Source organism: Seriola dumerili, unplaced genomic scaffold (genome assembly GCF_002260705.1).
Source record: "Seriola dumerili isolate Sdu_G_001 unplaced genomic scaffold, Sdu_1.0 BDQW01000149.1, whole genome shotgun sequence".
Taxonomy (NCBI): Eukaryota; Metazoa; Chordata; class Actinopteri; order Carangiformes; family Carangidae; genus Seriola; species Seriola dumerili.
This window is the reverse complement of record NW_019174404.1, coordinates 17196524-17217357: the sequence shown is the minus strand read 5'-3', so window position 1 is coordinate 17217357 and position 20834 is coordinate 17196524. Positions and strand designations below refer to the sequence as shown.

At 40.3% G+C, this 20834-nt stretch overlaps 1 protein-coding gene across 1 annotated transcript in view; it reads left to right on the top strand.

The window, feature by feature from the left end:
* The first annotated feature begins 2631 nt into the window (after positions 1–2631).
* The window catches only part of kiaa1109 (KIAA1109 ortholog), a 70450-nt gene continuing 52247 nt past the window's right edge, over positions 2632–20834 (top strand). The window contains exons 1-25 of the mRNA XM_022750155.1: positions 2632–2716; positions 5286–5421; positions 6619–6735; positions 8024–8102; positions 8750–8814; positions 9464–9638; positions 9781–9862; positions 10049–10242; positions 11198–11277; positions 11483–11633; positions 12076–12232; positions 12643–12721; positions 13634–13725; positions 13899–14016; positions 14172–14327; positions 14992–15089; positions 15326–15510; positions 16323–16429; positions 16575–16804; positions 17003–17221; positions 17678–17815; positions 18477–18653; positions 19123–19251; positions 19843–19962; positions 20093–20424. Coding sequence (XP_022605876.1) covers positions 5316–5421; positions 6619–6735; positions 8024–8102; positions 8750–8814; positions 9464–9638; positions 9781–9862; positions 10049–10242; positions 11198–11277; positions 11483–11633; positions 12076–12232; positions 12643–12721; positions 13634–13725; positions 13899–14016; positions 14172–14327; positions 14992–15089; positions 15326–15510; positions 16323–16429; positions 16575–16804; positions 17003–17221; positions 17678–17815; positions 18477–18653; positions 19123–19251; positions 19843–19962; positions 20093–20424 — 3386 coding nt within the window. The 5' untranslated portion in view covers positions 2632–2716; positions 5286–5315. The remainder of the gene's footprint in view (positions 2717–5285; positions 5422–6618; positions 6736–8023; positions 8103–8749; positions 8815–9463; positions 9639–9780; positions 9863–10048; positions 10243–11197; positions 11278–11482; positions 11634–12075; positions 12233–12642; positions 12722–13633; positions 13726–13898; positions 14017–14171; positions 14328–14991; positions 15090–15325; positions 15511–16322; positions 16430–16574; positions 16805–17002; positions 17222–17677; positions 17816–18476; positions 18654–19122; positions 19252–19842; positions 19963–20092; positions 20425–20834) is intronic.

The following is a 20834-nucleotide window of genomic DNA, read 5'->3' as shown; positions in this document are numbered from 1 at the left end:
TTCTCTAAACCACTGCATGAAAAAAAAAGGCAGCTTAAAGATTGTAGTCTGCTAATAATTGCCTCAAGCAATAAAATTATAATTAGGTGTCCTCTGGAGGGCCTTGAACTGCTGCATATTTAAAACAAGGGGGGAATGAACCAAAAGTGAAGGAGGTGTTAATTACTAATAGAATATCTGTAGCGACTGTACTGAGGACCTCCTGCAGGAATTTAGTTGAAATAACATTCAGAAGACAGGAAAAGGAATTAATGTGAAAGATTTCTTTTAAAGCCACAACCGAAATAGGCTGGTCTTGAGGGGAAGGCTTGATTGGCAAGGAAAAGCTCTTAGCCTGATGTTTGGCACCTTTTCAGTAAAACGACTCCTACGTGTTCTTTAGGGAGGCTTTGTTGTGACTGGCGGAAAGCATGACAACAACTTCTTACATTAACCAGTACCCTAGAGTTTGTTTCATTTCTTAGAGATAACACAAACGTAATGTTTTCCCCTGTTTTAACTGTTTCTGGCGCTTTGACATTAGATTGTTTTTGAACAGATAGAAAATCAAATGATCCCCTGTGTCTTGCTGTGTCTTTTCAGCTACTTAAGATTAAAACCACATTATTATCTAGTTTGTGTTAAGTTGAGCCCTTTAGGAGTAAGGCTAAGAATTCACAGAACCATAATAGCAGGGGTGAAGTTGTTTGTCAAAATGGCTCAAATGGATAGAGAAAGCAGTGCTCCAATTCCCGTGATGGCATTCCTAGTGGCACAGCTGCTTTGGCCCAGACTGAAACATCTCAACAACTATTTGATGCCATGACATTTTGCATAGTCATTGTCTCCAGAAGAACAATTGCCTAGTGTCGCCATGAGACTGACATTTTTATTTTTTGTAATAAAAATATGCTGACAACTATTACCCATGATACCTAGAGGATGAATCCTAATATCTCTGGTGAACCCCTGCCTTTTCCTCTAGCGTCACTACTTTTTATTTATTTTGTGAAATATCTCAATACCTACTGGATGGACTGACACAAAATTGAGAACATTCACATTTCCCAGAGGATGATTCTTAATGACTATGGAGATCCCCTGACTTTTCTTAAAGAGGAAAGGATGAGGTTGATGTTTGTTATTTTGAATACCTCAACAACTATTGGATAGACTTCCATGAAAATTCTCAAGTGTTTTGTTATAAATCACAACAATGTGTTGGACACATTTACATGATCTGATGATGGTGCTAAAAAGTGAAAGGGTCACCAAGGTGTAATATTCACCCTGAGAGGAACAAGAGTGTCTTTACCAACCCAATGACATTTATATCAGCCTGTACACTGTATTTTGTCAGTGCTAATTAGCCAAATTTAACATGCTAATACCTTAAAATAAGATGGTGAACATGAAACATTATAGTCTGTTAAATAAAGCAACCAGCTGAACATCAGCATGTTAGCACACAAATGAGTCTGGAAGATGACAGCAAAGTCTAACAATGTTTTGAACATAAATTAACAGTGAGTCTTGTCCACCACAAATATCAATACTAGAGTGTTTCCTTGTTTTGTGAATGACGCAGTTTAGTTCATGAGTTGCTCAGAAGATTCTTGGTCCCCTGGGAAAATTCCTGCAGTGAAAGCTGTACTTGTGAGCATGCCTTGCTAGCGTTAGCATTTAGTCCAAAGCACCACCGAGTACAGCCTCACACTGCCTCACACAGCTGCTATGGCAGTAGATTTGGGTCTTGTTTAACAGACTAAGATTGAAATGAAAATATCCTATGTTGGTGGCAAACTGAATGTATCCTTGCTGTATGAAAGCAGCGCATAGTCTAATTCTTGTATATATTAAACATATTTTTTGCAGGTATATGATGAAAGAACATTGTAGAGTAATGTTAGGACTATTTACAAAACTAACAAACACATCTATTAAAATGGAAGATAAAAGAAGGAGTAATTGTTTTATTTTTTATTAAACAAAACACTTTAGTAAAATAAAATCTTGTTCATGTAAAAAAAATTGTTTTACATGAACCTTAACATATGATTTAAATTAAACATTTATTACAACAGAATGTGGAACAGTCTGTATAAAATGTTGTCCACCAACTACAATTACCAAGTTAAGGACTCTGAGACATGTAAGCATGGGGTGGTCACTGCTTCATAAACTGAAACTGTAGTCTTTAACCATCAACCTACTGGTCAAAGGCTTTGTTTCATTGATGGAAATCTACAACCTTTCTGCATCATATTCACAGAATAAAGGAAATATTTCAGCATGTTACATCATTCTGAACATGTTGGAAAAATATGGTCAAATTAATCCCCTCTTGCTTTATGCAGAAAAGAGCTTGGTCTACAATCTGCATGGGAGGTGTTCTCCCTTTGCTTTATGGTACTAACACAGCACCAAAACAACGCTGAGAGGATCCCACTACTATGAAAACATTCATGTTGATAGGTAGTGAAAACTGTCTGTCATCTGTGTGCGTGGCCTCGCTCACGCTTTCCTCTGATTGGTCAGTGTCTCATTCTCCGTTTTTCCTATTGGTCAATTTTATGACTGCTCTCGACAGAACAGGAAGAGATGTTAACTGGCCGTCTGCCAGGTAAATATTCAACAGAGGATGCTAGCTATGCCAGTGTCTGACACGACAAAAGGACAGCAACTCCTGAATAACTGGAGTAAAGATGAAACCACGTGCTTTATCGGGGACATTAAGGTATTTCACGATCATTAAGATACTTGTTTTCACAGTTTGAATTTGGAGAAGTTATAGGGTGCGGCCTGCTGTCATTAGCTTGCTAGCTAACCCGGGTGCTAACGTTATGATATTTAGCGGCTAGCTTAATAACTGCATTATCCACAAGCTAAAACGTCATTAACCAAGAAGCTGTCTGGTACTCGACGGGTCAGCAGCCTCTTGTTGTACTGATACAAACGTTAAAAAAGAAAACACGTCAGGCGACAGTTCGTCGTTGTTATTGGTGCTGAGGTTAATGCTCAGGAAATAACTCAAGACCTAGGATTAGCTAGGTGTGTTGTTAGTTAGTTTCAGGTATGGCTCTGGACCCAAGATCTTATCTGAAGTCATGTGAATTATTAATTTAGCGATCTGGTCATGTTTAACTTGAGCTTTACATATAGCCTTATGTCAAAATAGAGAACTGTGTCGATGATAGCTTTACCAGTTCAATATGTAAACAAAGCCAGAGTAGCCACGACAAGTTACTGCTCTCTGTTCTCTTGTCGTCCTCGTTGATTTATGCAACATATAACACCCAAACAGCACCGAAAGCCACCAAAGTAATTTGGATGAACCGATACTCTGTGAATCCCCTCTGTGACTAGTAAGCGTCCCCAGCAGTTCCTAAAAAGTCTGAGGTCATTTTTAAAGGTGTATGGTGTATTGGTGTGTGTGTGTGTGTGTGTGTGTGTGTGTGTGTGTGTGTGTGTGTGTCTATTTTGCTGATAAATAAGGAACCCCCCGGATTTGAAATCCGTGCCCAAATCTGTGGGCAAGGTCAGGTGTAAGTAAACTGGCAGATTTTCATGGCAGTTTAGTGCTATGAGCAGAGTTAAATCTGTCAGACATTTTTGCTACAGACAGCTACATACTTATTGAATTGGTGGATATAGCAACAACAGCAACAGCACAACGGTCTTGATGGTTAGCTTGTGTAACTGTGAAATGGTTTGTGATCACATATGCATCTTGTGCAGTGGTTGCCAAACTGATTATGCAGTATTAAGTAGTGTGAGTCTAGTAGTGGCTGTTTTGACATATTGTGTGTTTACCTGTTTGTAACTATGATATATATACAGTTGCTTCCCCAAATGATAGTTATATAGGTTTGTTGATAGGAGTGATGTTTGGTCTGATGTAGACAGTATCTGTTGGGATGCTCACATGACAACAGTTTGGGCCCAGCTGTGGTAGCTAACTGAAAATAGATATGTAGTTGCTGTGCCTGAAGGTGTAAACCAAAAGTGAAAATTCTTCGATAATTGTGATGAGTCACCGACAGCAGTGATCTTTCTGTGATGGCAGCATAATCTGTGCTCGCATCTCATAACTCATGAAGGGCATGATTTAAAATCTGAACTTGCCTTACAGGAATATCAGTGCTGTGGTCCATTCAGGTGGATTGAATCAGAGTTGGGTAGTGTGTAAACAGAATTGGATTAGTTAGTTAGGCAGGTAGCTGGTGTTAAATCCCCTGTGAGATTCAGATCTGCTCTCATATGGCAGAATGTACAACAGTCAACAGATGTATTGTAAAATAGATTATCTGTCAAAAAGAGAAACTTGGAGACAGCGTTTTCTGTAAGAGAGAGAGCTGGTTTTGGTTACATCTCAGTGGTTTTACTGCTAACGTCATTTAAGGTGGATTAGATGAGGATTTATGTGTTTGTGTGTTAGTCTGTTTGTGTCTTTAATTCAAGCTTTTGACCCCTAAGAATGGGTTTACTTACAGCATACACTTGAAGCCACACACACACATGCAACACCCCTCTACTAACCCTGTGCCACACACAAACAAATTAAAATAATCCTTCCTGTAAAAGCAAAGTTCACGACAATCAATACAGCCAATGTCCTCATGACAAGCAAAGCAGGTTCACATATAGCCAGTTATGATCATGTGTTATGCATAGCTGGCATTATTGTCTATATTCCCAGTGCTCCGCTCTTATGAAGGGTGGGTACAATACAAATGAACTGAAGTCTTAAACAACAATTTGAAGACTGTACAATACTATTTTTTAAGTGGTTCAGTGCATTTGTCCATCTGCTGCTCATCCAGGTTATGTTATGATTAATTAATGTTAATAATAGGAATTAATGTTATTGACAACCTGGAAGTACTGAAAAATGTGATCTTAATATCAATAAATTAATGCACTTGGTAAATAATTCTAATACTTATTGGTTTTCAGTGATAACTTTCATACTTTGGCTGGTAAAACAGGCATGAAATTGCATTATATGTGGTATTAAAAAGGTCTTAAAAAGTAATTCATTTAATTTGGGGAACCTGCCAGAAACCCTGGATTTGCATGTCTTGCAATTCCATCTGCCACCATTCTCATTCAAGACTTTAGCTTCAGTTAGCTTTCTTTGCTTTGCAGTACCCATTGCTTCATAAAAAAAAAAAAGTTCCAACACTTTTTCTTTCCCTCTTTGTCTTTCTTTGCTTTATTCTACTTGCTCTTTTGTGTTCATGTTTTTTTTACTCTTTGTTTTGTCACTGTGCCATGGCAGCAATCTGACATCTGACCGTTTTCAGTTTTAGACGTCAGACTGAGAGCCTGTAGCCATGGATGGGCATGTTGCCAAAAACAATGAAAGCACCTTCCCCAGCTTCGTGGATCTGGATGACTTTCTTACCAAGCACAACTCGAATTTCATCTGGCTCCTCGTTGGTGAGTGCTCTGTATCTGCACTGTTGGGAAAATGCCCTGATCAATAGATATTTTTATGAGACCTCATATAATTTGTCACATGTAAAGTGCAAACCTGTCAGCACTTTCAGGTTTCCTGTTAGTGGAGCAGCAGTTTCATTGAAGATGTGCTCGTGCATCATTTGGTCTAAGCTATAGTGGAAATTCTTTTACTACTTTTATTTGTACCTCATTTATTAAACAGAGGTTTGGTAACATGTAATCCAGGAGTGGAGGAGTAATAATTTCAGTCCCTTACACCTTATGTTAGTGTACTGGCCTCTGATAAGAACAAATTTAATAATGTGGTAAGCACAAGAGATCATTTCAGTATCATTTCATAAGGTTTTTTAAAATATGTGAAATACTGTTAAATAAACTGAGGTGTGTTGCATCAAGCTGCACGGTTAAAAGTATGATAAACCTCTGCATTATTCCCTAATGTGCTTAAGATCTCATCTCACGAAAAATTTTAATTTATATTTGCTTTTAATCGTGTAGTTGTCCTGGCTGCATCTTCACTTCATTGTGATTTAATTCAGTTAAAGTATGACAAAAGATAGTTTCCAATTACTGCTCAGTTCAGGTGCAGCTCTCAGTAGGCCAATGATATTACAGGACTCACAGATGCTGTTTCTTTTGTATCACTGCAATATCTTCAACCTGGGAAGAAAAAAAAAAAAAAAAAACTCTTTCAGGAATAAGAAAAAAGAGCCTTGAGTGCAGCAGTCGAACCCAGCTATGAAAGGATAAGGAGTTTCTATATGAATTCCACCGGCATTGCTATATTCTTTAGACAATAAAGTCTAGAAATGAATTTGTGTGAATGGGTCTTTGTCTTGTCAGAAAAAGTAGCGTTTGGCACATTGCATTCACACAAGTCTGTTGACCTTATAAATAACACGGTCATTCACATGTATAATTAAAGAATCTGACTTAACAGAGGCAAAATCAGCATCAGTGATTTATATTTGAAAATGGAAGTTGGAAGATGGAAGATGGAAGCAAACATTTCCAAGCATCAGAAAACATTAAAAATGTTATTATGATTTCTTGTGTTAACAAACTTACTGTATCAATCTGAGAGTGATATCAGGAATTCTAATTAAAGCTGAGCTTTAGTTGGCTTGTGAATTCATCATCTTTTACTGACTGAGACCATTTTGTGTTTTTCCACAGCTACCATTCTGTCCTGTGGATGGATCATCTATTTAACTTATTACAACTCCCGCAACATTGGCCTCATCCTCACCCTCATCATCAACAGACTCTACAAGGATGGCTACATTCACATCGGTGTGTTCATCAGGAGCATCACACTGTGATGAATAGGCGGGAGGAACACTGCCAAAGCTTTCAGTTCAAGGCGTTAGCTCAGGCTGCTGAATATTTCATGATGAGCCAGGTTCTCTCAGTGATTATCTCCACAGAGCATGAACAGCAAACTGCAACCAACACCAGATTGCATTTCTCTACATAAATGACACAGGAATTAATTTATAAATGCATAAATTCAAGTGTAACTTAAGACTCAATTATTTGTTAGCAAGTGAATAGGTTCTTACAAAAACATCAGCCTCTTTACTAAAGAGTAGATCTTGTCAGGTGCATCTGCTCTGAAATACGACTCTAATTACAGCCATGTAATTAACCAAAAAAGAAGCCAGAGCATGTCTTAGTCATGCCTAATGAACTTGCAAATTCTTATATTTACTTAGCATCACGGCAGTGTATGTGGACAGGAATCTGCAGCTCACTGTCTGTGAGCAAATAGGAAGCACAAGAATGATTACCAAGGCAGAATTAACATTTTATGAGGAGCGCATGGCTTAGTTAACGTCTCTTTGCATCGTAATGGCACCAGCGTTTGGAAATAAACAAATCTTCATAACAAACAGCACAGTTTTGACACTTCTCACTTTACAGACAAAACTTGTTTTCTGCTTAGCAGGTTCGAACGTGCTTTAGGGTGTGTCTTTTCATGGCCAGGATTGAGTCGGGTAAAAGCTGTAGATGTAGGTAGGAAGCAGTGACCAAAACAAGCGTCCCGGTGATTTGGTCTTGGGCAAGTTGCAGATCCTGTCTCGAGTCAGAAAAGTCAAAAATACCACAAACAGGACTGGGATGATTAGAGTTGAACCACTCAGGCGCTGAAATTTCTTTAGCATGAAATAATTAGAAACAGAGGAAGACGTTATGAGCCAAAAAGGATTAATGACAGAAAATCATGTTCAGTTTTCAGCTCATCTTTCTTGCTCAGTGACAGCCTGTGACCTACTTGTACGATTAGATGCTAATTAAGATTATTTTTTCTCAATGATAAGAGAAGAGACAAGGTGATTAAATATCTCAGCAACACAGAGTTTTTATTTTTACCAGGGTTTACAGAACCATCTAATTACATCTTTTGTTTAACATATTAATTAGCTCCTTTATTAACTTGAATTCACACCACCGTGATCAAACATGTTTAGACTTTTGGAAATTGATCATATTAAATTATTTCACTCAGTATGATGAAAGCTACTATTATTGTTAATGAAAGTGTTATGCTAACAATCTGTGTCTGTCCACTCCTCCACAGGCTCCTTCTCCTTCTCTGTGCTGTCGGGGAAAGTCATGTTCAGAGACGTCTATTACATCAACCAAGACATGTCCATCAGGTGACCTCTCCCGTGTTCTTCTATCTCAAGGCCTACACACACGCCCGCTGAACAGTGCGCATCAAAACAGCTGCCTCAGTGATTTTCTGTGTGCAACCCCACAGCTATGTGCGCGCCTGTGCACATTGACACACTGCCCGGCGACACTCGACGCCACTGTTGCATTTCCAGCCTCGTTACCAATGAAAAAACGCATTGTTTTTCCAGAGAAAAGGCTGTTTTGTATTTCCCGGCTACTGTAGCAGTTCGTCTTCCCTCTCCTCACCTCTCGCTCTCCCTCTTTCTGTTGCTTCTTGTGTGTGTACAATGGATAAGGAGAGACTACTTGTTGATGTTGAGAAACATAAGGAGCTTTAGGACCCACAATCATGTTCAGACATCAGGCAATGGCAAAAAAAGATGTTGCCTGGGGAACCATAGGTCTGGTGGGTGTCCAGTGACCACACATGATTTGAAGTTGATGCACGTTGTCCTCTGTATGTGGTCTTTATGTTGATGGCACGTTGCAGCGAGATGCTTCCTATTGGTGCTAGGACCGGCACTTGACACGCATAATATGAGGCGCCGCAGCACCGGTGTGTTTTCAGCTTTATAACCTCATAGCTTACACCTAATTGATTGATTTTTTTTTCTTTTCTGTGTAAAAGGATACAGGATGGCTTCCTCATATTTCGCTGGTGGAAAATGTATAACCCAAAACAGAAACAGCATGGTGAGTCAACTGTGACTGTCCTCTGGACAATAAAGAAAAAAGAAATTCTGAAGAAAACTTTCTGTTGTTTTTAGATTCATGCTAATGAATTGTTAAATTGTTCACTGATTAACTCAACTCAGGAGTTTGTAATTAGCCTGCAGGATAAGCTTTAATGTCCTTTTCTTGGAAGTTTTTATTTTGTTGATCATTCAGCAAATTATTTCATCAGTCACCTGCAGAAAATAGTGTCAATTAGAGCTGCAACAATTTTGATAATCAGTTAAAAGATTAAGTTCTTTATAAGCAAAAATGACAAAAAATTCTCTCTCTGTTTGTCACATATATGAGCACACATTTCTTTTGCTTCTAAGATAGCAACCGGAACATTTTTGGGTTTTGAACTATTGTTTGGACAAAGTAAGAACATGACAACATGGGCTTTGAGATATTGTTATGCATTTCTCAATATTAGACATACATTAAACATACCTACAGGTCAAACGATGAAACAATTTAAGTAAGAAACTAACTGTCAAATTATGACAATAATTCTTAGTTACAGCCCCAGCGTAAATTTTAAAGAGCTCTTATTTTGTTCTGTTGATGGAAGGAAGTCAGATTCCTGGAAGGTGACCTTTGAGATGTCTCTCTTGTCTTTTGTCATCAGACCCCAAGGCAGAGACCAGGCTTTACGTGACAGTCAACGGCTTTGAGTTCCACGTCTACAACCGAACCGACCTCTACGCCCGCCTACAGGAGACCTTCGGACTGGAACCCACACTCATAACACCCAAAAAAGATGAAGAGAGGGGACGAGAGGACAGAAACAAAACCCTGGACAGGTACATCCGAGGCCTCATCAAGCGGATTTTCCCGTTATTAAATATTAGTCTTGTTTAAGGTGTCACTGACCTTGATTTGATGCTGGAAACGTAGCACCACTGAACCATTCTAAGACTGAAATGTCTTCTGCTCCTTGTGTAGTGTGAACATCAAAGCAGAGAGTCCAGACCCTTCGTCGTCTTGGCGCTCCCTCATTCCTGTCATCAAAGTTAACATCAGCACCGTGAGTACCTCCTGAAATTCAACAGAAATTTCATGGAATTTAGTTGGTGGTCTAAAACAAAAAAAAAAAAAAAAAATACCAGCTGTAGAAATAGCTTGAGAGTAATGTTTCGAAAAGGAGTTGGTGAAGGATGTAAGAGCGTTTCGGCCTCGTTCTTTAACTGCATGTGTGTTTGCTCTCCTGTAGGGTCGCTTGGCGTTTGGGAACCACTACCTCCCGCAGACTCTGTGTGTGAACTTTGAGGACGCCTTCCTGACGTACGCCACCAAGCCTCCATCCAGCCACCTGGACCAGTACATGCACATCGTCAAAGGCTCGCTGGAAAATGTGCGTGTCATGCTGGTTCCTAGTCCACGCTACTTGGGCATGCAGAATGATGAGTAAGTCCAAGTCATGTACTTCTCTCTGTAAAATCACCTGTTGTCAAAGGCTTGTAGTTGAAGAGGTTTTGCTGTTTAAATTCAAGGGTGAAATCCATATAAAAGAAATGAAACTTAAAGTTGAGTATTTATTTATTCAAAGCAACGTGTAGCCATCGTCTTTTCTACTTTTTCTACATTTCTACTTGTCGTTGTCAGTAATAAGACTTTTTTCTCCAAAATGTTTTTAGAGATAAAGTTCTTGTCTGATCCTCAAAATATCCTGTGTCAGTCATTTTTTAAAGCATGCCATAATAACTGTAGAGATGTAGATCATTATACAGTTAACAATGGATAATTCTGTGCACCACTCTCATTGCAATATGTAATGTATGGTATGAATGTCAAACACAGCCAGGCACAAGAGTCACTCCATAAAAACTGAAAATAAACTTTTTGTGCCACATTTAAGAGTTTTTTGCTTTGATTACTTATCACTGCATTTAATGTGCGACTGCTTTTACTTTGCTGAGTGTAGGAGCTGCAGCCTTCTTAAAGGTTAAAGCTGTTGGATATAGAATAAAGACCAAATACCAAAAATGTTGCCGTGTGAATGTTTCACCTGGCAGCTTTAACTGAACTGTGTAATAAGCTTGAGTGCCATAAACCATTATCCCCACTTAAACTGAATGAAACGACTTTGAAAGTAAAATTGCGTCAAAGTTAAAGAGTCACTCTTGGCATAGAAAAACCTCCAGCAGTCCTTGACGCTTTATTGGAATGACAGTGAGATCAAGTAAAAATGTGTAAGAGGAAAGCCAGTGCATTTAGAAAATTAAAATGTCTTCATGCCAGAATAAAGCTTTAACAGAGAATATTTAATTGTATAATGCTTTGGGACCTTTGAGGGACCTGCTGACCTGCTGTGACCATTGATTTTATCTGTAAACACTGACTCTGTGGATTCGTTTTCTAGACCTCCCAGACTGATGGGTGAAGGTTTTGTGGTGATGCAGTCCAATGACGTTGACATCTATTACTACCAGGATGAACCCGGTATTTACTAACGCACTCACACACACAGACAGTTTGAAACTGTGAACCAGCAAAACCAGCAGTGCAGCAACAATACCAAAAAATACATGTCTTTTCCCTGAAAGAAATGCACAGAATTGTTTCACATTGAGAGATTTGGACATGCTGTATTTATCTCTGCACTTCATTACTAGCAGAAGATACATGAGTGTGCGTATGTTTGCAGGTCTGGTCCCTGTGGAGCAGGAGAGTGGGGAGGAGGCAGAGACGTGCAGTGAGGGTGATAAGCTCCAGGATTTGCCTCCGTGTTGGGGTCTGGATATCGTCTGTGGAAAAGGAACTGACTTCAACTACGGGCCTTGGGCGGATCGGCAGAGGTGTGAAACAAGCACGCAGTAATGATACATTCATTAGTCAATCTCAGCATTATAAAAAGCATTTTTCTGACATTAAAAGCGTGGCTATAAATGTTGTTTAAAATCTTACCAAATATTGAACCGAAGATTCAGCACAAAAATGCCACAATTGCTTTTGTAATTTGAGCAGTTAGAGCCAGTTCTCTGAGGACTGACTTTGGCAGTTACAAACCAATCAGTTTCCCTGCAATGGTAAAATCTATAAATTACATAAGTTTGAAGACACTATCTTTTGGGTGTATTACACCAGCAGATACAGCTACAGTATAAATGTAAAAAGTGTAAGATGAGTGCTGTTTTAGACTGTTGTTGAAAGGTCATGGCTCAAACTTTGAAGGCTTCAGATTTGGGCTTTACAAATATGGTCTTGCGTTTACATGAGCACACTCTAAATGTGTCTCAGGGACTGTCTGTGGAAGTTCTTCATCCCGGCCGACTACCAGGACATGAAAGTCACAGAGGTCGCCCAGCCAGGAAAACCCAGACAGATCCAGGCATTCGAGCTCCGCATGAACATCATTGCTGACGCCACCATCGATCTGCTTTTCACCAAAAACAGGGTGACTCTTACTTTCTCTCTCGTGTGCTCTCTCTCTTGCCAGCCCCTTTGATCTTTCGTCCTCTCTCTGCTGTTCCCCTTGTCCTTGTCTTTATGCTTCACCATGTTTAAGATATTGATATTGGTTCATGTTTTATACTTTTCAAATTTCCATCCTAGAGCAGTGCAGGGAATTCCACAGAGCAAAGTATGTGGAGTGAATACTAAATAACAACATGAATGCACATTGAGTTAAAACATAAAATGGCTTGAGTCAGGGAAGACTGTCATTTTATCACCTCTTTTGAACCTATTTTTGTTCAGATTAGGTGCCTTTCTTTCATTTTTAAGGCAGTCAGGCTCCCTCTCTAATATTCTGACAGCATGTACGACCCAACCCCCTCCCTGCTCTGTCTTCATCTCTGTTACTAGGAAACCAATGCCATCCATGTGAATGTAGGTGCAGGCTCTTACTTGGAAGTCAACATCCCCATGACTGTAGGAGAGAATGGTAAGTGTGTGTTTCACAGAAATAAGATCAGTAGACTAAAATGGAAGAACTCGGATCAGTTGATGTCCCACTGTCTTGAGGACAAATTGTTGTTCATATAGAAGCGCATGTGAAATCAACAGTTTCCCAGTCATTTGATAATAACACACTTACACACTGATTAACGCATGGCACGTTACTCTGAAGTCAGGATGAACACATGCTAGTATACCAAATGAAATGAAATGAAATGAAATGAAATGAAAGACTTTTCAGCCTAATCCTGGCTCATGTGGATCTAATCATTTGACTTTTACCATTCAAGTGAATGGGACAGTGGTCTCAGACTTTTGGACACCACTGTATTTATTTCCATTGAAATGTATCGAAATGCATCATGAGCCGTCTTTACATAAACGTAGGGAGTTAATCAAATTTTGCAGTTTCCTATTAACTTACATAATAAATCATAATTCACATATTTTTTTTTATTATTTATTATTATTATTATTATTATTATTATTATTATTATTATTTATCTAGGATGTCTTGAGATCACACTTTCTTCACAGTTCCATTGTGTATGTGGGCAACTGAGCTTAAATTCAATACTAATACTTCTCCCCACATTATAGACCAAAGATCAAGTAAAACCATCAATAACCATCATTCAGTTTAACTTGATATCCAGAATAATACAACTGAACTCAGGGAACAGCCACAGTTGTACCAATGTGTAATAATTTATCACCCTGAGCAGATAATATTTGGTCAGTCATCAGTCAATGCTCTCCTCTGCTCCCAGAAATGTAGTTAACATAAGTAGCTTTTGAGATGTGGCTGGTAAATGTCATTATTTGCAGGAACTTAGCTGTAGCTTTGGGTTTTGAGGATTGATGTCGCTGCTTTTCTGCCTCCGTCTCCTGCCCTCAGGCTACTCTCCCACCATCAAAGGTCAGCTGCTTCACGTGGACACCACCAGCAGCATGCAGTACAGGACGCTTCTGGAGGCTGAGATGTTAGCTGTAAGTGGCAGGCGATTACACACGGAGCTCTAAGGAGAAATTTGAAAAAAAATTGCCACTTGTTAGCTGGCTAGTAATGCAAGGGAGACTTTAGCAAATGCCATGTCAAACCTGAAAAATAGCAATCGCTCTGCCGGGAGTGAAATTGTTTCCTGCCTCTGCCTTTATCTCAGTTCCATGTGATAGCCAGTTACCCTCGGGTGTGGAACATGCCTCAGTCGTGGCAGTGTGAGATTGAGGTGTACAAGGCCACCTACCACTTCATCTACGCCCAGAAAAACTTTTTCACTGGTGAGTCCTCCAGCAAACACAAATTGTTGTTGATAATCTGAATATTCTGAGGTTTTATAATCAGGTTATTAGCATTTAGCGCTTAGCACTTCAATAGAAAAATGTATGAAACTTCCCATTTTTCCATTTCATCACTGTTCCTTCTCTCTCTTTAGATTTGATCCAGGACTGGGCGAGTGATAGCGCCCCAGACATCTACTCCTTTGTGCCGTATTCCTGGAAATTCAAGATCCTTTTCCACCAGTTTGAGATGATCTGGGCGGCAAATCAGCACAACTGGATCGACTGTTCCACCAAGCAGCAAGAGAATGGTGAGAGAGATGCTCTTCTAGATGCAGATAGATTCTACGATACATTCATAAAAATATGATATATATATATGATACATTCATTGTTTAGAGATTCATATCTTTTACTCGAGAGCAAGATATCTTATGACCAAAATGCACATGCACATAGTGAAAGAAAGTATTTAACTAATATACAGTATTTGACTTTGGTGAACTATTTTTTTATACAGTTGACAAATGAAATGTTCAGCAAGTAAGATGGAGGTGTTAGGTTACAGAATGTGAAGATTTGTTCAGTCGGATGCTTAATTTTCTACATTAATATCTACAGCAGATTTCTGTAACAATGTGCAAACATGTCGAGTCAGACCACAGTGCCAGCTCTTGTAAGACACAGACTGTATGTTCAGATATTTCTGTGACCGTGAAGAATAGAAAATGGTAAAAGGGAGAACTCATTTATCCTGTCTTTATTTCCTCAATAAGCAAGCATAGCTTTAGCACTATTGCAAAAAAATGAAAAGAAAAAAAAATCCAAATCCAGCCATGAAAGCATCATAATGCCTCTTTAACCCCGGAAGCTCCTGCCCATGACAGGACACTGTGACTCTGTTACTCTATATCTGTCTTGATATATAGCGCAGTGTATACTCCACTAATCAGCTGCGTTATTGATCTTTTCTAGTGTACCTGGCAGCGTGTGGCGAGACGCTTAATATAGACTTCACTTTGCCTTTCAATGAGTTTGTTCCAACCACCTGCCATACCCGCTTCAGCTTGAAGGTGAGTCATGCCTTAAGTGAATGTGATTAATTCCAAAAATAAATGTTCATATTTTATTTGAGTTTAATTTGCAATGTTTTCTCCTGTTTTTGGGAAAATATATCTACAGCTGACTGCACATACTGTATATCTTCATATTTTTTTAAAGACTCTATGCGCCCACAGATGTGAAAACTTTGACACCAGCTATGAATATGTGTGGGTGCATGAACGTTTATGTGTTTTGCCCGCCTCAGGCGGAGGATACAGACATGCGACTGTCCCTGCCGGAGTGCCACCCGAGCCGCTACCCCCTCCTCACCCTGGCCAAAGACTACCAGAACGTCAAGCTCCCTCCGGACATGTTCATGCCGGGGGAGAATCAAGGCGCTCCCCCTCCCAAACCCAGCAAGTCTTGCTGGAGGAACATCACCCACGCAGAGTGAGTTAAACCTGCAAATGGTTTCTTTCTAGTTGTGGGCAAAAAGTGAGCATGTTAGCAAAAGAGTAGGGTGACTCACCGTTGTAACACTGACTCACATCAGTGCTCAGGTAGAAAGGAAAGGTTGCCAAGGTGGTAGCTGGTAATTTCAAGTAAATGCACCACTAACCTTTTCATGCTTTGGTTGCTTCAGTAGTTGCTGTCTTCTGGATTTAAGAGAGAGGTAATAGGCTGTTTAATGGGGCTGTTTGGACATCTTTCTATATAGCATCCTCAATTATGTATGTATGTATTACATAATAATGTTAAGGTATCCCTCATTTGAGGTAGAGATGAGATGAGATCAAATCGGTCCATTTACACCCTTAATTATGTATAAAACTAGTCTGCATCCATCTTAGTCTGCACCCCTGGTTGGAGAAATCAGCCTCTATTTCCATATTGTAAACACCACCATAAAAAAGTCGGCAAAAGTTCAAACAGGTGCTGTAGAAGCAGGCATTGTGCACTCTGAACATGATAACTCAACATCGAGATCATTTATTATGTATAGCCCATAGCCAGACTATACTGATGTAACCCTGCGAGAGACCCACTCACCCCCCGCCCCCTGGGAAGGTATGATCAAATTCTGTCTGGATCGGCGCACTCTGGGCTGCAGAGAAATCAAGCGCAGCACATTTACCGTGTCTTGCCTGTACTGTATGTCCTCGAGTTGAACGCTTCATAAAGCAAACGATGAACTGGAAAATCCACTTGAAACGACGATAAATTTCGGCATCATGACTGTATATTTTTCTTCCTTATATCAGGGCTGGCTGGGTGGATTGCTGGAGTGTACCCAACTTCTTGCTCATCATTGACTACACCTGGCATCCCATTTATCCCCAGAAGGCTGATGAGCAGCTCAAACAGTCACGTAAGCGCGCTGCAATAGGATCAATGCTGTTCTTTCTAAACTATAAGACTATGATCCGTGAAAAGAAATTTCTTTAAAATCTTCTCTCGGTCACCTTATCAGTGTTTGACATAATCTTATCTAATGTGCTTGCTTCCTTACCTAGTGTCTGAAATGGAGGAATCAATGCTGTCAGCTCTGCGTCCCCCAGAACACACATCTGTACCCCACAATGCCCCGCCACGCTTCGCCACATCTTCCTCAGCTGCTCACAGCAGGGTGCCCACTGACCCCTCAGAGCTCCCCCCTGACAGACTTCACGTGGAGATGGAAATGTCTCCAGATTCTCAAATCATCCTCTATGGGCCTTTGCTCCGAGCACTGATTTCCATCAAGGTAAAGACATCCTTATTATGTAATAATCTTAAAATCTTTTTTTTTTTTTTTTTTTCTAATTTTGTTAAGTTGGTTGTCATTGCTTTGCTTCAGTAACAAACACACTTTTAGTGAAAACAGGAAAGCGTTGGTATAGGAAAGGTTAAGTTTCCAATCCACCAGAAAGCCTGCAGACCTCCCCTGCTGCTATCCCCACAGGAAAACTATTTTGGGGAGGATGACATGTACACAGACTTTGAGGAGGCGGTGTCCAGCCCCGTGTTATCCACCTCGACCTCCTCGGGCCTCGGCTGGTCTCCTCTGGGCATGGAGGACAGCGAACAGAAAGAAACCTCAGACCTCCATCCGCTGGACCTGCGCCCCTGGGACATCACTGTGCTCATCAACCTTTACAAAGTCCACGGCCGACTGCCCATGGTAAGACTAATGACTCCCAATACCCCAGTTTGGCTTAAAAAAGAAAGGTGAAGAATAAAAGAGCGAGACGGAGAGATCAGTGTGGTAGAGCAAGTAGGGTTCTTTAAAAGATAATGAAATAATTCCACCACTTCAGTGTGAAATAGATCTGATGAAAATGTGCACGGTATGCATGCTAGACAATCTGTAGAGACAGACGTAAAAGTAATATGAATAATTTAAATTTGAAGTATGTAAGTATGAAAAATATCAGGATATTGTTTGCAATATATAAAAACGAACATATGAGAAAATAAAGTGTGCAGATCTAAATTGAAACCCACTGTATTTATTAAAGAATTATTTTTTGATCTAAACCTGCAAGTCATGCTTTTTAAAGTTGACGTGTGTTTTTGTTTATGAAAACGACTTGACGCACGATTCCATCTGTTTGCTCACTTTCCCGGGTGCCTCCAGCACTGCAGCAGCGAGGGTCCCGAAGGTCCATCCGGCTTCTTGGAGCGGCTGTGTTTTGAAATGAAAAAGGGTTACAAGGAGACGATGCTTCAGCTGCTCCTGTCTCCCATTCACATCTTCATCAGTGACAACTACCAGGTACGAAACACAACTACACAGCTGCAAGCTACTGTTTGTTTCGGCTCCATACTGTGCAGACATTGTTTTAGTTTATTTTTATGAAAGCTTTTAGTAAAAGATAAATGACAGCAGTACAGACACAAAATGACATTAGTGCCTGCATTTTACCGTTAAAAACATTCAGCTATGTGGGTTTATATGTTTAGTAGAATAAACAATTATCACACAAACAACTACCCTTTAATCTGGTAACTGAAAGGGTGACTCAGCCCCTTAGAAAACGCCCTGAATAAAGCTGCAATAAGTGTTGCATAATGTGAAACATGCTTGCACCAGCCACATGTTTGCATAAGCAGCTGCATATTGTATAATCTCTCAGAATTTCTAAGCTTTAGCCACGAGTTGGATCCTATTTCCTGCTCAGAGTGAATAACTTTCCTTAATCCCCTGTGGCCCTCATCTTTCTCCTCTGGTGGGATAACAAGCTCTTCTTATGGCACGTGTCAGGTTATTATGGGAAAAAAAAAAAAAAATCACAAATTTCACTTCAACTAAAGATTGCTTTTAGCACCAGCAAATCACTTTGAGGTTTTTTTTTTCCCACTTTCTGTCATTTGACCTGCACCTTAAGGCAATGATTTTAAGGTAAAAATAAATGAATCTGTTCTTTTGCCCACAGCGACCCACATCAGACGGGGTCTTGAGGGATGGCCACCTGAGTCTGTCTGGCCTGCAGATGAGGGCCCACGCCATGTTCTCTGCTCAGGGCCTTCCTCTGGGCAGTGACACGCTGGAGTACGCCTGGCTCATTGACATGCAGGCCGGGGGGCTTACTGGCAGGGTCACTGTACCACAGGTGTGTGTGTGTGTGTCTGTGTGTGTGTATAATGTGGGCTCTCATGTATTATATATGTGCAGCCTTATGCTATGATTATGATATGTATAGCTGTTTAGGTCAGCTGAGTGTGTGAGTGGTAGTGTGTGTGGGCAATTATATGTGTGTGTGTGTGTGTGTGTGTGTGACTGGAGTCAGGTACTTTTCTTGCTTGTATGAACCACCTGTACAATATAATGCTATCCAAGAATAGCCCTGCCACAAATACTGCTGTGGTGAATTTATAGAGTTGAGATTTTGTCGAAACGAAGAATTCCTATTTTGTATGTTACAGCTTATAATTGTGTTAGGTTTTCTTTATGCTTTGTACACCCACACAATGACTGCATTTGTTTTAGTCTTGTTTTTTACTCTGTGCATTTTCCCTTGCAGTAAGTGTATTAATTGATGTTTTGAAGTGCTAATATGTCTGTGTGTTTGTGATTATTAGCTGGCCAGCATGATAGAGTGGGGTGAAACCTTTGTTTTCCACGTGGTGTCCCGAGAGTTCCAGCTGGAACAGCCCAAGCCCTCCGTCATCTGCCAGCACGGTGTTGACCGTCGTATCTGTGATGCAAAGGTACAAACGCTACAGAAAAATGCTACACAAGATGGGAGCCTCATTTCTTATCACACTCTCACTCCCTCTCCTGTAACAGTCCAGCATTGTTTTGAACTAGTGAGCAGCTTTGTGTGTCTGAACCCTGACCCCAGCTACTAAATCAGCTCATTATGCCTGAAAGCTTTTTTTTTTTTTTTTATAGCAGATTTCAATGTTGGTCAGAACTGTACAGTGTGAGAGGAATATAATAAATGGAGAACACTGTGGCGTTTTCTGAGAGCACACTTTTACACAGTTGAAGAAATGGAACAACAGCCTGTAACATAAAACTATTGATGTAATCACAGCAGCCATACATAGCATATGTCGACAACGCTATGATGTATGGAATGAAGCTGAGAGAAAACAAGTGTCTCACACAAAATGTCTTGTTATTTTATGCAAATGCAAACAAGGATATTTTTAAAAAACTCTGCCTGAGAGCCCTCATTAGTTTCTGACAGCCGAGTATCTCTGGCTACAGGCTACGTAGCGGTGCGTAAAGCTCAGTCAGACTAAATTGGAGATTGCTTCCTTGTAACTTGGTGCTAAATGGTGGCTGTCTTTCAGCTGAGCTGCCTGCCAGGTCACTGCCGCACATCAGAGGAGCTGAAGTACACCATGACGAGACTGGCCATGGACGGAGTTGACCTCTTCATTGTGGAGCACGGCTGTGCTGCCAGTATCAAGGTAATTAGCACCAAAGTCATGATAGTTTAACTCCATGTCAGTTTAAAAATATATGGTTGATTTTTTTTTTTTTTTTTCCTCCATATGTGTTTAGATCCTTTAAAATTTCCCTTTCTCTCTTCCTCCTTAGACGGGGATTATTCGCGTAGCCAACTGCAACCTGCACAACCAGGCAGTGGGAGAGGGCATCAGTGCTGTGGTGCAGGACATAAACATCCGGCAGTACATTGAACAGCAGCAGCACAGCGAGGCGACCAGGCTGCAGCCGGCTGGACAGGGTCAAGGTCCGGGTCAACCGTTAGGTCTCGGTCAGCCCCCTTTGCTGCGACGCTCTGTCTGGCTGGAGGCGGGTTCACTCAACCTGAACCTCATCACAGCAGACATTGCCTTGGCCGCGGACCACCCAGCCAAATGTGAAGTCCAGAGGCATTTTCTGGAACTACACGATGCTCAGACCAAAAGGTAGAAAACACACAGTGTCATCTGTCGTTTGCTTTTCCAAGCGCTTCCCACATTGTGTGAGAATCTTTTCAACATTGTGTTAGTCTTTGTTTAGATCACCAGCCACTATTGTTCACCTTTTATTTCATTTTTGAATTTGCTCAGAGGTAGTAGCACTCTCAAGTTTAAAAGGGTATTCATAAAAACGCCATTTATCACAACTGAAAATTCTTTGCAAAGTAGCAATGACTAATTCTCTAATTAGAGACTAATAAGAATGAGTCACCGACTTTCATGGTGAGGTTCAGCTCATAATGTAAAGTAGATATATTTGAACAGAAACAATGTCGATTCATATCCTGTCATATACAGTGATCCAGCCCATAATATGTGATAATTAGCCAGGAGATTGGCCACCCTCTGCGATAATA